At 44.5% G+C, this 14,675-nt stretch overlaps 1 protein-coding gene across 7 annotated transcripts in view; it reads right to left on the bottom strand.

The window, feature by feature from the left end:
- LOC147457976 (calcium-transporting ATPase, endoplasmic reticulum-type-like) overlaps positions 1-14,675 on the bottom strand; it is an 86,436-nt gene that overhangs the window by 30,021 nt on the left and 41,740 nt on the right. For all 7 annotated transcript variants that reach the window (XM_086512731.1, XM_086512732.1, XM_086512733.1 and 4 more), the window contains 2 exons: positions 907-1,037; positions 548-826 (listed from right to left, as the gene is read on the bottom strand). In XM_086512731.1, the coding sequence (XP_086368857.1) occupies positions 548-826; positions 907-1,037 (410 nt within the window). The remainder of the gene's footprint in view (positions 1-547; positions 827-906; positions 1,038-14,675) is intronic.

Here is a 14,675-nt window from a genome sequence, read left to right as displayed (position 1 = left end):
GTCAAACGAACGCAATGATCAGTTGCATCCATGCCTCGACATAGAGACCTAACCCTAAAACCCGTCACAAGAGAAATGTTACGGACAGAGGAAATAATCTATAAGGAGAATCTGGTGTAGAAATCCGTACTCCCTAGAGAGAGGAAAGATTTGGGCGAGAGAAATTCAATGAGAATAGAAAAATTCTTGACTTGACTAAGAAATTGGCATGGACCACCTTTTGAGAGCCAAAGTATTTATGATTAGCGAGACAGAAGTCCGTGCGCATGCGTGGGGGTGCGTGCACACGTGTGTGCGTGAGAACACATGTGGGGTTGGTTGGGTGGATGTGGTGCATGCATGCACACACACACACAAGCATATGCATAATATTTAAATACATAGACGAAGGTGGTGCAACTGCAATTTATGATAGTTGATTATAGCCGATTGATGACGATAATTACGACAAAATATTATATATGTTCTTATTTCAAACTGGCATGCTCCTCTACAGAAAGAATCACCACTATACAACAAAAGCAGATGCATATAGTAAAATATATACCTGCATTCCGGCAAGACCTAAAAAAGTGAGTTGACTTTCGATGGTGGCATAATTCTCTGTGTTCATGAGTAACTGATGTGCAGGATGGTCTGGACCAGTGTACTCGTCTAGGGGCCCCAAATCTTGTTTCCATGCACAAGCAAGAACTCGTAAACCCATTTTTGCCAAAAGATTTATCGTTGCCATGATCTCTTCCCTCAAATTTGGCACAAGGGGCACAATGGAGCCATCTTTTAGCATTACACTTGCACACCTTTCCAACACAAACTCTGCTGCACCCTAGACAGCACAAGAAGTACCAACGGTAAGAAACACATGAAATCTCAAGAGCCTAAATGCTTACAAACAAGCTGACTGACCTTCACCAAAAGCTTGTTTTTTCCTTCAAAAGCTGTTTTCTCTTCCACAATCACCCCCATGGATTTTCTCACCCGATCAAACTCTAAACTGAAAAGCCTTCTGCAAGCATTTCGGTAAGTGCAGCACACATCTGCACAGCATAAAAACACTTAGATGCATTGCATTCATGTGCACAGCAGCAGGAACAGGAGGTGAATGTGAACATGCACCAAACTAAAGCAACCTCTATAGACACAGCAACTGCTGGAGTGGAAGTTTGTTAGGCATTTTAAACACGTAACAGTTATGGAAAATAAAAGATTACACATCCTGTGATGCATCTCCTGTTGGTTTAAAAAGGTAAAAGAGGGTACACTGTTTTCAATGCATCTTTGGAGCTGTCAACCACTGCTTTCCAAACTGCCAACTTATGGGGTTTCTCTGGGATTTATTATATTGAACTTACCAACTGATGCTTTATCTCGCCTTCAAAACATTGTTTCACAAAAATTTTAGGTTGCAGGAATGAGCATCTTTGGGAATCAAGAGCCTGAGATTTTAGACACCCAGGAAAACACTTTACCACTAGCCTACAGACCCGTTGGCAATAGAATGGTTGATCAATAAGAGTTCAATGATATTTCTACACTACAAAACTCCACAATTTCCTTCGGGAAAGAGAATTTTTACTTTTCAGTAAACTGCTTGCCACGGATGGGACTTCTTCGCTCAACAACCAATAAGGGATGGTCTCTCATAGGTTGATAATGAGGCAGTATTTGTATCTGATCACTTGTAGCCTTATCATTCTTCTTTATTAGATTCACACTAAGTTTCTTCGCCTCAATCTATATACACAACTTGCACATTCACACTCTCATTAATCTGGTGCTGATCATCCAAGGCTTCAAAATGCTCCTCTTCAATGCATGCCTTCAAATCTGATGAGTAAGAGATAGAAAAAATGACACCAGATTGGGTGCCGACCAACCCTCTCAAGGACCCCCCACACCATTGCCGATGTGGTAATTGCTTTTGATTGCGTAAATGGAATGTACATGTCACAAAGTGATGACGTGGCTACGAACAGCTGAACCCTAATTTCAGGCTGAAACCCTAAAATCCCTGCAAACCCAAAAAAACTGCCAGAAACCCTAAATTGCAGCAAAACCCTAATTTCTGGCTGAAATCCTAAATTGCAGCAAACCCTAATTCCTGGCTGAAACCTAATTTCAGCAAAACCCTAAATCTGCCGTCAGACACTGACGTGGCAGCTGGTACGGAATTCTGGGTTTTGCAGCGCAATTTACGGCAGCTGCTTTTGGGCGATGCTTTTTGGATTCTACGCAATGAGAAAGAGAGGGAAATTGCTTTTATTTGAAATAGACTCTCTAAGAGAGAGAGAGAGAGAGAGAGAGAGAGAGAGAGAGAGAGAGAGAGAGAGAGTTGATGCTTTTAATTTTGAAGCTTTTGGGGCTCTACTTTTGGGCATCCCTTGTACCTTTAAATAAGTGGGGAGGGCTTCACCTCTCAGAGCATCTGGACGCAGAGTCTGAGAGTGACACCCTGGCCACTCTCTTGTACTTTAATCTGATTAATATAAAAGAAATACCGAAAGGGGCGCCAGTCTTTGGGGCCAATATCTCTAGGCACGGAACTCCACCGAGCCAGTGCAAATCTATTGTGATCTGTGAATTGTTTTGAAGTGGTTATTTGGTGCTGTCACGGTTGATTCTTGACTTGGAGTGTCCAAGTCTGTTACAGTGGTATTAGAGCACGGCTGATTTCTCTTCTACGGGAAATCCGATCCCCGAAATTTTTTTCCGCGGCACCTATGGCTTCAGGCAATGATCAATCAACTCCCTTTGCATCTGGAGATGCGGGCAGGGATCACAACGAAGATTCCGGCACGGAGTATGGCCCGCCTAGGCCTACTCAGGCGGAGCAGCGAGAGATGGAGCGACGTCAATTGATTGATGATGCAACAAAGATGATGCTCAATTTTGCCAGGGACCGGAAGATGGCAAAATATATAAACCAAACCTCTTTGAAAGAGGTACAAACGGAGTGACAAAGAACCACAACACCACTCCCGAAACCCGCTCTCAAGAAACCTCCTGCCTCCAAGAAATATACGGAGAAGGAACTGGAGAACGTGGTTGATGCACGGATTGCTCAGCTTTTCGACGTGCAAAAGAAAGACAAAAAGCACGGCAAAAAGCAGAAGAAAGGCACCGACTTCCCGGGATATTTGGGTCGTCGGTCGACATTAGACAAGGCAAAGAAACTAAAGAAGCGTGTCAAGTTTGAAGGCTTACCTAGTTCTTCTTCTTCTTCTTTTGACAGTTCTTCTAGCTCTTCAGACTCGAGCGAAGACGACAGGAAAAGCAAAAAAGCGAAACAAGAAACAACGCTTCGGAAAGGGCAAGAAAAAGGCAAAGAAGTCTAAGTCTCGCCCAGTGAGTGACACTTCTACAAAGGACTCGTCTACGGAAAGTTCAGACTCTGACAACGGAAACTTTTATGCGAACAAGAATTTTTACAAAGCCAACCAGAATGACTTTCTCAAAGATAAAAGCAAGAAAGTCCGAGAGTTTAAGGAAGGTGACCAAGCACTTAAGTTTGATACTTTTTCGGGATACTCCGATGCTTCAAAGGCTTTGTCTTTTATACAGCAGTTTGACATTGCTTTCGCGGGAGGACGCTATTCAGAGCACTCCAAGATTCGGAGAGCTGCCTCTTATTTTAAGGGGAATGCTCGCACTTGGTGGTCCACGCTTCTATAAAGCAAGACTGTGCCAGTTACATGGCTGAAATTCAAGAGGCTTTTTATTTCTTCTTGGTTGACTCAAGAGTTTGAGCGAGATACACGAGCTGCTTAGAACCATCTGCGGATGACAAAGAGCGATACAGTGAATTCCTACTGTGAAAGATTCTGGAGCTCTTTTCTACCCGCCTCTTCATTCAAGAAGATCTCGTTCAGAGAACAGATTGAGCGGTTTACCTTGGGTCTACCTACAGAGATCCGAGACCACTGCTTGGAACAGAAGTCAGCTTCTATTCAGAAGTTGATGAGTCATGCGAAGCGGGGCTTTGCAATTCACTCTGGCAGTCTGACCTACCCCACAGATGAGGTCACGACACAACGACCCGGACAGACTTATGGGAATGAAAGTAGAAAGAGAAAGAGCAACCCAGAGAGAAAGGATGCACGACCCAAGCTTACTCCTCACGAGAGAGCTCGCTTCAACAGGGAGGGGAAGTGTTTTGGATGCGGGGAACTTGGACATATCTCCGCGAAGTGCCCTAAAAAGGCACAGAAAGAACGCAATGACAAGGACGACGAAAGGCCTGAGAGTTCGAGAGCAGCCGAGGACCGTGTACAAAAAGGCAAGATGAAAACAGGACTAGTTCCAGATTGTGTGGGTACTGATGCCGACACCATGGATGAGAGTACATAACTTTGCCGAGCTTGGGGCAAAGTGAAAGATCAAGAGGCCCTGATTTTCTTTGATGGAGGAGCCAAGGCCAACTTCATTTCACCAGAATTGGTGGCGCGGCTTGAGATTACTCCCGATCGGATGGGACCACTTGCAGAGGCAGTTCTAGCGGCACCCGGCAGGGACGTAGACATTACACCTGTCATTGGCAAACTTCGGTTGCATTGTCAGCGGTATTTGGGGCATGAGGACTTCTTCATAATGCCTTTGGAGGGTTGTGATGTTCTCTTCGGGATTCCATGGTACCACAAGAACAACGCCGTGGTTGATTATCGGGAGAGAAAAGCGACTTTGACTACAGAAAAGGGTAGAACAATTGTACTTGATATTAAACTGAAGGGCGAGTCTGTCCCTATTGTATCGGCTTCGGCCATTTCAAAATTAAAGAAATCCAGTCTGTTTGTTTACTCGATCTTTATGAAAGGACAAATATGTCTAAACTTGATAAAGAACGCCAAGATTTTCTACACTCACGCCGATTGCTTCTCAGAAGGCCTGCCAGGAGAGTTACCACCTGCTCGTCCTGAAGATCATACCATTGATCTGATACCTGGTAGTACACCACCGAACCGGCCACCCTACCATGTGAGCCGAGCACAAAATGAAGAGATTATGAACCAAGTGAAAGACCTCTTGGAAAAGGGTCTTGTCCAGCCTAGTACTTCACCGTATTGCTCTCCAGTGTTGTTGGTTTTGAAGAAAGACGGATCTTGGAGAATGTGCATCGATTATAGAGCTCTCAACAAAATCGCCATCAAGAACAGATTTCTGATCCCTAGGATCGATGATATACTCGACAGGTTACAAGGATCCTCATGCTTTAGCAAGATTGACTTGAAGAGTGGATATCATCAGATCACAAAAGCATCGGGAGACGTCTACGAGACGGCTTTTCGGACGACTTTTGGGTTATTTGAGTTTTTGCTGATGCCTTTTGGCTTAATCAATGCTCCTGCGACATTTAACAGGATGATGGACTGGATTTTTCGAGAATACAAGCTATTTATTGGCACTCTCTTTGACGACATCATTGTTTTCTCCAAGAATGAGGCAGAACACAGAGATCATCTGCTTTAGGTCTTTCAGGCATTACGAGATCACAAGTTAGTGATTAATGCAAAGAAAAGTGAATTTTTTCTACCAGAGATACACTTTTTGGGACACATTGTGTCAGCAAAAGGAGTGCAAATGGATCCGGCCAAGATAGAGACTATTCGTGATTGGCCCGACTTGAAGAATGTCCATGAAGTTAGAAGCTTCTTGGGACTGTGTTCGTACTACAAGTGGTTCATACGAAAGTTTGCAGAGGTTGCTTCGAGGATATGGTCGATCAGTATGCCACAGATACAGATTTTGCAGATATTTTCACACGGATACGGGATGGGGAGATAGTAGCTGGATACTCCCTTCGGGAAGGCTACTTGATGAAAAAGATTATGTTGTGCGTTACACAGCCGTTGAGGGAAAAGGTTATGACTGAATGCCACTGTCCACCTTTTACGGGTCACCGCGGCATTGCTACCACCATGAAAGGGGTAGAGAGATACTTCTTTTGGCCGAGACCCAAGAAGGATTTGCTTGGTATGCCAGAAGGTCAAGTTTGACAGGCATAAGGCATAGGGATTGTTACAGCCTTTACCCATACCCACCCGCCCCTGGGAAAGTATAGCGATGGATTTCATTTTTGATCTCCTGAGAACACAGTGGTCACGATGGTATCTGGACTGTTATTGACAGATTTAGCAAATAGGCTCATTTCATTCCAATAAAGAAAACAGTCAAGCCGGATCACTTAGCAAGACTGTTTGTGGCCCAGATTTTCAGATTACATGGCATGCCTGAGACGATTGTCTCCGACAGAGACCCCAGATTTACGAGTTTGTTTTGGAAGGCAACTTGGGAGAACATTGGCACGCGATTGCAGTTCTCGTCATCGTTCCACCCGCAGACTGACGGGCAATCCGAGATTGCCAATTCAGTGGTTCTCGATTTATTATAGTCTTATATCTCAGATCAGAAGACTCAATGGCAAAGATATTTACCTTTGGTGGAATTTGCCTACAATAACACGATACACTCTTCGACGGGGAAGGCGCCATCTGAGATTATTGAAGGTGCTGCGAAGGTTCCACCCTTCCTGAGCACGAAAGATAAGGTCTTTGAAGCAGATGAATATACGCGAAATCTGGATACGGCTTTTGCCAAGGTTCGCGAGACTTTGCAGAAGTCTCAAGAACGACAGAAAAAGGCAGCGGATCGCCATCGTCGCGACATGAAATTGAAGGAGGATGATTGGGTGCTCTTACGTTTTGAGAAGGCACGCCTACGAAAGAAAAAGGGAAAGGAGAGGCTTTTTCCAAAGCTTAGTATGCGATACTACGGCCCTTTCCAGATTACTGAAAAGATAAATGATGTCTCCTTCTGATTGAAACTGCCAGATACTTGGAGGATTCACAACGCATTTCATGTGAGTCTCTTGAAACCTTTTAAAGGTGATGTGCCTGATGATGGGGAGCCTGATGAGCAACCCGAAGTGGAAGAAAACGAGGAGATCCTTGATCCTGAACAGATTTTGGCGCATAAGGATAAGAAGAATAAGGGTAAAGTCCGAAGGCGGTTCTTTGTTTAAATTCAAGAATTATCCTGCACTTGATGCGAAGTGGATGGAGGAGAAGGACCTAGCAGATACTCCTCAGATTGTGAAACTTTACCTCGATGCTTTTGGTTTAGCATAGTCTACTCCAAATGGAACCCAGAATTCAGCTTGGCCGGAGATCTAGTGCAGTGGGATGCACAAGAGGGGAGTCACTCCACTCCTTTGTCAACAGATGCCTTGATTTTGATACTAAAGTCACTGATGTCTCTTTAAGCTTCAGGGATACTGAGAGCTGACAGTATTCTGCTGTATGACTTTATGAAATGGAATTCGTGATAATGATACTGATTTGTTCTTGAATACTTTTGAGTGCAGGAACTGATAGCCGAAATGGCTACAGCATTTTGGTCTGATTGATCTCAAATAGACATGGTTGCAATAGGGGTTAGTAAATCGGACATCGATGAGGTCCCGATTGGACCTAGATGTGATTGCTAGCTACATTGCCGATAAATCATGGTCTAAGATCCGAATGAATGTTGAATGTCATGTGATGTCCTGTGATGTCTGGTGATGTCTTGTGATGTCGTGTGATGAGACTGTCGATTTTGTACATGTGCTAGATGTGTGTTCCTAGTACGTAGGTACTAACAGTCAGTGTCTCCTAAGATGGTTTATGGCTTTTGTCGGTTTTGCAGGCGTAATCGCGGTCAATTACAATGCTTTCAAGAGGAGGGTATGTCACAAAGTGATGACGTGGCTACGGGCAGCTGAAACCCTAAAATCTCTACAAACCCAAAAAAACTGCCAAAAACCCTAAATTGCAGCAAAACCCTAATTTTTGGCTGAAATCCTAAATTGTAGCAAACCCTAATTCTTGGCTGAAACCCTAATTTCAGCAAAACCTTAAATCTGCCGCCGTCGAATGCTGACGTGGCAGCTGGTACAGAACTCCGCATTTTGCGGCGCAATTTACGGCAGCTGCTTTTGGGCGATGCTTTTTGGATTCTACGCAATGAGAAAGAGAGGGAAATTGCTTTTATTTGAAATAGACTCTCTAAGAGAGAGAGAGAGAGCTGATGCTTTTAATTTTGAAGCTTTTGGGGCTCTGCTTTTGGGCATCCCTTGTACCTTTAAATAAGTGGGGAGGGCTTCACCTCTCAGAGCATCTGGACGCAGAGTCTGAGAGTGAAACCCTAGACACTCTCTTGTACTTTGATCTGATTAATATAAAAGAAATACCGAAAGGGGTGCCAGTCTTTGGGGTCAATATCTCTAGGCACGGGACTCCGCCGAGCCAGTGCAAATCTATTGTGATCTGTGAATTGTTTTGAAGTGGTTATTTCGTGCTGTCGCGGTTGATTCTTGACTTGGAGTGTCCAAGTCTGCTACAGTACACACATGCAATACCTAAAGTGCAAACTCTGCTGACTCGAATGGGGAATGTCGCCTCGATAACTCTTCAAGATGAAGCACCTCCGGGGCTGATTTGATGCACCTTTGGATCCGTCTAGATGTGGGATTGTTGATGGCCATCGAGGGGTAGATATGGGGCTGATTTGCGCTCCCAATTTGAGAGGAATCAAGGGCTGAAAGCTGGCTGCAAAAATGCAGATCTGGCTGCAAAAAACGCAGCAAATCTGTCGCGTTATGCAGGGCTGAAAATGAAAATGATGATGGGGCCGATGATGGACAGCAATGGGAGCACTTGATGCGGCGAGAAAATGGCCGAGAAGAGGCTCAATGGGCTGCTGAAGTACCGAGCTGCAACAAGGAAGATAGCGTCCAATCTCCGGCGAGGGAGCGGCGTCAAAACTGAAAACGTTGGATTGATCTGCTGCTTGTAGAAAATGTTGGGAGCAAAACACGCTAGACGCTGAGGCTGGATCTCTGCAAGCACTTTACACTTATGCAAAAACGTTGACGCATGTGTTTCTTTTATAGGACTTTTTCGTTAGGTCGGGAATTTTAGGTCAAGTCGGAAAAAATGTGCAAACGTGCACACATGGGAGTTTTTTTTAACGATAACTCACTATTCTGTGAGCCATTTGACGAACATACAGGACCGACACGTTCCTCTACCTAGACCTACATTCTTGTCATGTCAGATGCCCACGTAAGTGTAATAACATTTGTCAAAATGCTTGTACAATCCATTTACGCAAGAGGGTTTCAAAACTGGAAAATCTAATCTAATGGACTGGTCCAGACATACACGTCCTACGAACAGGCTCACAAAATTGCCCGTACTAATCCTCCTAGGATTCTAGACACTCCTATCCAGGGATAGGTGCAAACTTGGCTCTGGAAGTCGATCAAGCATGTCCACCTGGCACACTGTAACTATGTCAGACTTGGTAAAAAATTAATTTATTTACGAGATTAGAATTATCTAATTAGTTGTGTGCACATCACAATAGATCTAGCAGTTCTGGGGCCTCAGGTGCGCTCAAGTTTGGGCCAGAGCACCTCAGGGAGACCCTAGCAGAAAATACCTTGAAGCCCTAGTGATTGGGAAATCGGGTCTTCAATGAAGGGGTAGATAGTAGCCTCAGATTTCAGGCTCAAAAAATTACGTGCATTAGTGCAAGCACAGGAATGAGATGGTGCGCTTGGAACAACAGTAACCCTAAGGCCTGAATTATTTTTACGGCCTTAGGATGAGTCAATTAAATTCTTTTAAATGATTTGTGCTAGACCAAATGGCCAGACAAGTGCGAACAGGTAATGCCAGAGTAGTGTCGGTACGGCATTGTGCTGGGAAGCAGCTAACATTTCATTAGTAGCATCTGTGTGTGCAATTGTGAGTTAATTTGTACATTTCATTAATAGCCTAGGGACTTTTAAATGTGAAAGTTGAATGGTTTTAAAGATATTAAGTGTGCCACTTGGCACACTTACCAATGTAAAACTAGCTCTCCCACTCTCACTCTCACCGCTCCTACCCCCCCTATTGTAAGTATGCTCTACGCATTGGAGCTCTCCATGGAAGCTTGAGTAGCCCCTTGCGACATATGTGGTGGCCTTGTGCTCCCATTATCTAGAACAAGGGTTCTCATAGCCATAGCCAGCTTTTGGTGAAGTTTCATCGCGAGTAGTTGCAGCAGGCACTCTCTTCGTAGAGTGTGGTGGCTGTAAATTCTCTGTTTTCAGCCCCTAATCATCAATTTTAGGGTGAATTTCAACAAAATACACATAGAATCTAGTTCTTCTCTACCTATACTACGCGTACACAAAGTTTGGTGCAATTCCATCACGAAAAAGATCTCTATTTCGGCTTTGGAAGGTGCTCAGGTAACATTTTCAGGTTATGTGCAGAAAATTATAGCAAGCATGTGTGCGTGCATTTTGAGTGTTTCTTCCTTGTTTTTTGTTGCAGGAATGATTATGCATGAAGGGACACAGTAAGCGGAAGGTAGACTCTCATTTTCGAGAGCTTCCGTTGAGTTTTGTCGAAGATCGACTCTCGTTTTCGAGAGCTTCCCAAAATCTCTTAGCAGAGGGAAAATCCCCTCAGTATTCAAAGAGTAGCTTTCGCACTCTCTCAGTCACAAGCAAAACAGAAAGAATAGAGGACGGGCTATTGCCCCGTTTCTGTGCTTGTAAAGATTCTCCCTTAGTAATAAAGATAATCTCTTTATTGGAGAGGGGGGGGGGGGGGGGGGGGGGGGGGGGGGGGGGGGGGGGGGCAGCCCATCTTCTGGTCCCCAATGAAGTGTCAAGCTTTCTCTCTCTCTCTCTCTCCAATTCTCTTGAGTATTTGAAGTATAATTAAAAGTCAGTTTACGCTTCCGTATTTTTGTGACACACACTAAGCCATGTGCACGTGACATCCCCTCCTGCTTAAGATAAGGTACTAGTACCGAAGTCCATAAAGGCCATAAGATGATCTCGAATGAATGGCCTTCTACATGACGTCCTCCACGGTTACTTTTTAGAGAGAGAGGCTTCCCCAAGTGATGTGGAAAAGTCCAAAAGACAAGGATGGTGATGATGCTTTCTCTGCAACAGATGTGGCTGCGAATGTAAGCTCACGATGCCTGCGAACTCCCGTGGTGGTTGCCTCGGATTGGAACCCTTTGGCTCCGGATTGATGGCTATTGATTGCTAAGAAGATGCACATGGTGTGGACCTGGTGTGCTGCCAAAGATGTGTATAGATCAATGACGATGCAATGCCTCTTCTGAGATGATGGAATTCTCCAAGAAGATGGGAGAGATGGTTGTTCAAACAATGTCAAGACTCCAAAGCTAATAGACTCATTTGGATGGCGCCTTCCTTTGTCCTCATAGGCCATTGATACTCACAATCAACATCTTCATGTTTCCAATGCATGTCTTTCAATGATGCGATCTGTCATGTTGAAGAAGTTATGACTACAAATATCCATGCTAGGATTTCTTATGTCGAGGTGGTCGAGCGCGCACACCAAGTCAACTACCTTCTCGCAGGCGCACCACAATTGTAACCCCGGTGTACAGTGTTTGCATTTCCTACGCTCAAAGCGCACGATCCTACGCGCAATGGCAAGTCCTACAGTTCCCTCAGTGAGAGACACATCCTTGGGCAAAACGCTACAACACACACTCAAACACTAGAGAGAAAAAAAAATTCCAAACATTAGCGGATTAGTGCAAAATAACAAAGCTCTCATACCAATGTCAAGTATAACGGAATTGAAATGGTCAAGATCTAGGTTATACACTTCCACAAATCCTTTACTTCTTCCTTGCTTTAGTGATTGCTTTTGACTTGACTGATGGTTCCTTTTACTTTCCATGAAGAGAGGAATGAGAGAGAGAGAGAGAGAGAGAGAGAGAGAGAGAGAGAGAGAGAGAGATGTGCAGAGAGAGAGAAAAGGAGAATGACGCCGGATTGGGTGCCAACCAACCCTCTCAAGGACTCCGTTGCCGATGTGGTATTTGCTTTTAATTGCGTAAATGGAATATACACACATGCAATACCTCATGTGCAGACTCGAATGGGGAATGTCGCCTGGTTAACTTTTCAAGATGAAGCACCTCCAGGGCTGATTTGATGAACCTTTGGATCCGTCTCAATGTGGGATTGTTGATGGCCATCGAGAGGTAGATCTGGGGCTGATTGTGCTCCCAATGTGAGAGGAATCAAGGGCTAAAAGCTGGCTGAAAAAACGCAGTAGATCTGTCGCGTTATGCAGGGCTGAAAGCGCAGATGATGATGGAGCCGTTGATGGAAAGCAATGGGAGCACTCGATGCAGTGAGAAAATGGCCGAGAAGAGGCTCAATGGGCTGCCGAAGTTCCGAGCTGCAGCAAGGAAGATGGCATCCACAAATCCACACAATCTTTGGCGAGGAAGAGGCGTCAAAACTGAAAATGCTGGGCTAATCTGCCATGTTGGAACAAAAAACGCCTGGAAGGCTGATGCAAAAACGCTAGGGCTGGATCTCTGCTACAGCTCCACACTTGTGCAAAAACGCTAATCCATGTGCTTCTTTTATAGGACTTTTTAGTCAGGTCGGGGATTTTAGGTCACGTGCACACATGGGACTTTTTTTATAATAACTCTCTATTTTGTGACCCATTTGACAAGACTAGACCGACACGTTCCTCTAACCTAGACCTACGTGCTCGTCATGTCAAATGCCCACCGAAGTGTACTTAACATCTGTCAAAACCCTTGTACAATCCATTTATGCAAGAGGGTTCCAAAACTGAAAACCCTAATCTAATGGACTCGTCCGGATATGCAACGAATAGGCTCACAAAATTGCCGGTACTAATCCTCCTAGGATTCTAGGCACTCCTATCTAGGGATAGGTGCAAAATTGGCTCGAGACGTCCATGAAGCATTTCCACGTGGCACACAAAGCCATGTGCATGTGATACATCAGGGTCCATATTGTAACATCAGATTAAGCAAATATGGCTCTTGCATAAAGCCTTTCCGAAAGGCACAAAGCTTTTTGCTACAATACAAATAGAGAGATGGCATGACTTATCTTGCTTGTGGGAGGTCTCATCACAGTTTGATCACATGGCCTTCTCGTAGAGCATTTGCCTCATCTCTCATAGATTGAGAGCACTTTGGAGTTGTTGTCACAAAGTGATAATGTGGCATGACCTAAAGAATGAAGCACGGACAAAGAGGAGTCAGAGCCCTACTAAAAGATACAAAAGAAGTACCACCAACTTGCACAACCAATCCGAGAGGCCAAAATTGGAAGGACATCCATTTTATAAGTTGTACCAACTTATGGGGTCCTAACCGATGGGGCTCAAGGGACAAAAGGCTAAAAGAGACATGGAAGGTTGATAACGTGGCAGTTGTACGGACGCCCGCGATTTTCGATGTTCGCTAATGATGTGGCAGGTCATATGGACTTTCGTGATTTGTGTTGCTGATGTGGCACCTATACGGATTTCCACACATCGCACTGGCTCTCCCTAACAGTAGCTTTTAAGCCCAGATGCTTCTAGATTTGAAGCTTTTCATATGTACTGCTTTTGGAAGGCCTAGGGCCTATAAATTAAGTACCAGGGTCTCAGTTTCGAGAAGATAAGCTTGGAAGCACTGCTGAGACAATGTCAGGTGCAACGAAAGTGTTTAAGAATTTTGCTCAGACTCCGCACAACCACAAGGGACACTTTACTTCACTTGAAAGAACAGAACTAAACTGAATGAAAGAGAGAGAGAGAGAGAGAGAGAGAGAGAGAGAGAGAGAGAGAGAGAGAGAGAGAGAGAGAGAGAGAGAGAGAGAGAGAGAAGAGACGACATCAAATGTCAGGTCCCAAACCATCAAAGGTCCCCTTGCTTTGTTGTTAGAGCAAGTACTTTCTTTATTTCTTGCACAAATGTTGATACAATGATGCTAAATGCTGAGATGCTGAGATGCTAATGGGTTCTAATGTTGGGTATTGCCGATACTGCGGTACTGCAAAAACTGATGGGTACTGAGGGGTATTGCGAGTACTGAGGGTATTGCGGATACTGATGGGTATTGAGGGTATTGAAGATCCCTATGCTGAGCTATGCAGGAGCCAAGCCAAACACAAGGGGTGCTAGATGCTAGGGTACTGTGTGTATGACAATGACGATGGCGACAACGACGATGACGACGACGACGACGACGACGAGGCTATGGCTGAATGCTGAAAACGCTGACTGAATCTGAGCTAAACAATGGCTGAAACTGAAACGTTGGATAATTGAAAACTCTGGGTACTATTGGTGTTGATCGGTGGGTACTACAGATCCCTTCTCTCCTTTTCTTCACATGCCCAAGGGCTGCCTTTATGCGAGCGTAAGGCTGGGTGATTGTACTATGCAAGAGAGGGTATGCAACTATGATCAGCCTGGGCATGCACGTCCTACTAGAGGCTCACAAGAGTGCCAACCTAGGTCCTAAGCTAAGCCTGACGCTAGACTGTAGTAGAAGCTTGTCCACGTGGCACAAGTGCAGTGCGCACATGACAGAGGACCCTCGCACATTGTACTTTGTGAAGCATTAATAATAAAGAAATATCGAAAGGGTCTCTAGTCTTTGGGGCCATTCTCTCTAGGCACGGAACTACATTGTGTCGTGTCGTCTCTGTAATATTTTAGCTACGGCTACAGATAATATGAAAATAACTTCTGTGCACATAGAATGATTTATAAACTTATGAATTTACTGGTACCAATTAATTATTTAAAATAGAACGAGTAATTTT

This window comes from Adiantum capillus-veneris, chromosome 5, assembly GCF_014529385.1.
Source record: "Adiantum capillus-veneris isolate H3 chromosome 5, ASM1452938v2, whole genome shotgun sequence".
Lineage (NCBI taxonomy): Eukaryota > Viridiplantae > Streptophyta > Polypodiopsida > Polypodiales > Pteridaceae > Adiantum > Adiantum capillus-veneris.
The sequence above is the reverse complement of the archived record's forward strand: the minus strand, read 5'-3'. Positions and strand labels throughout refer to the sequence as shown.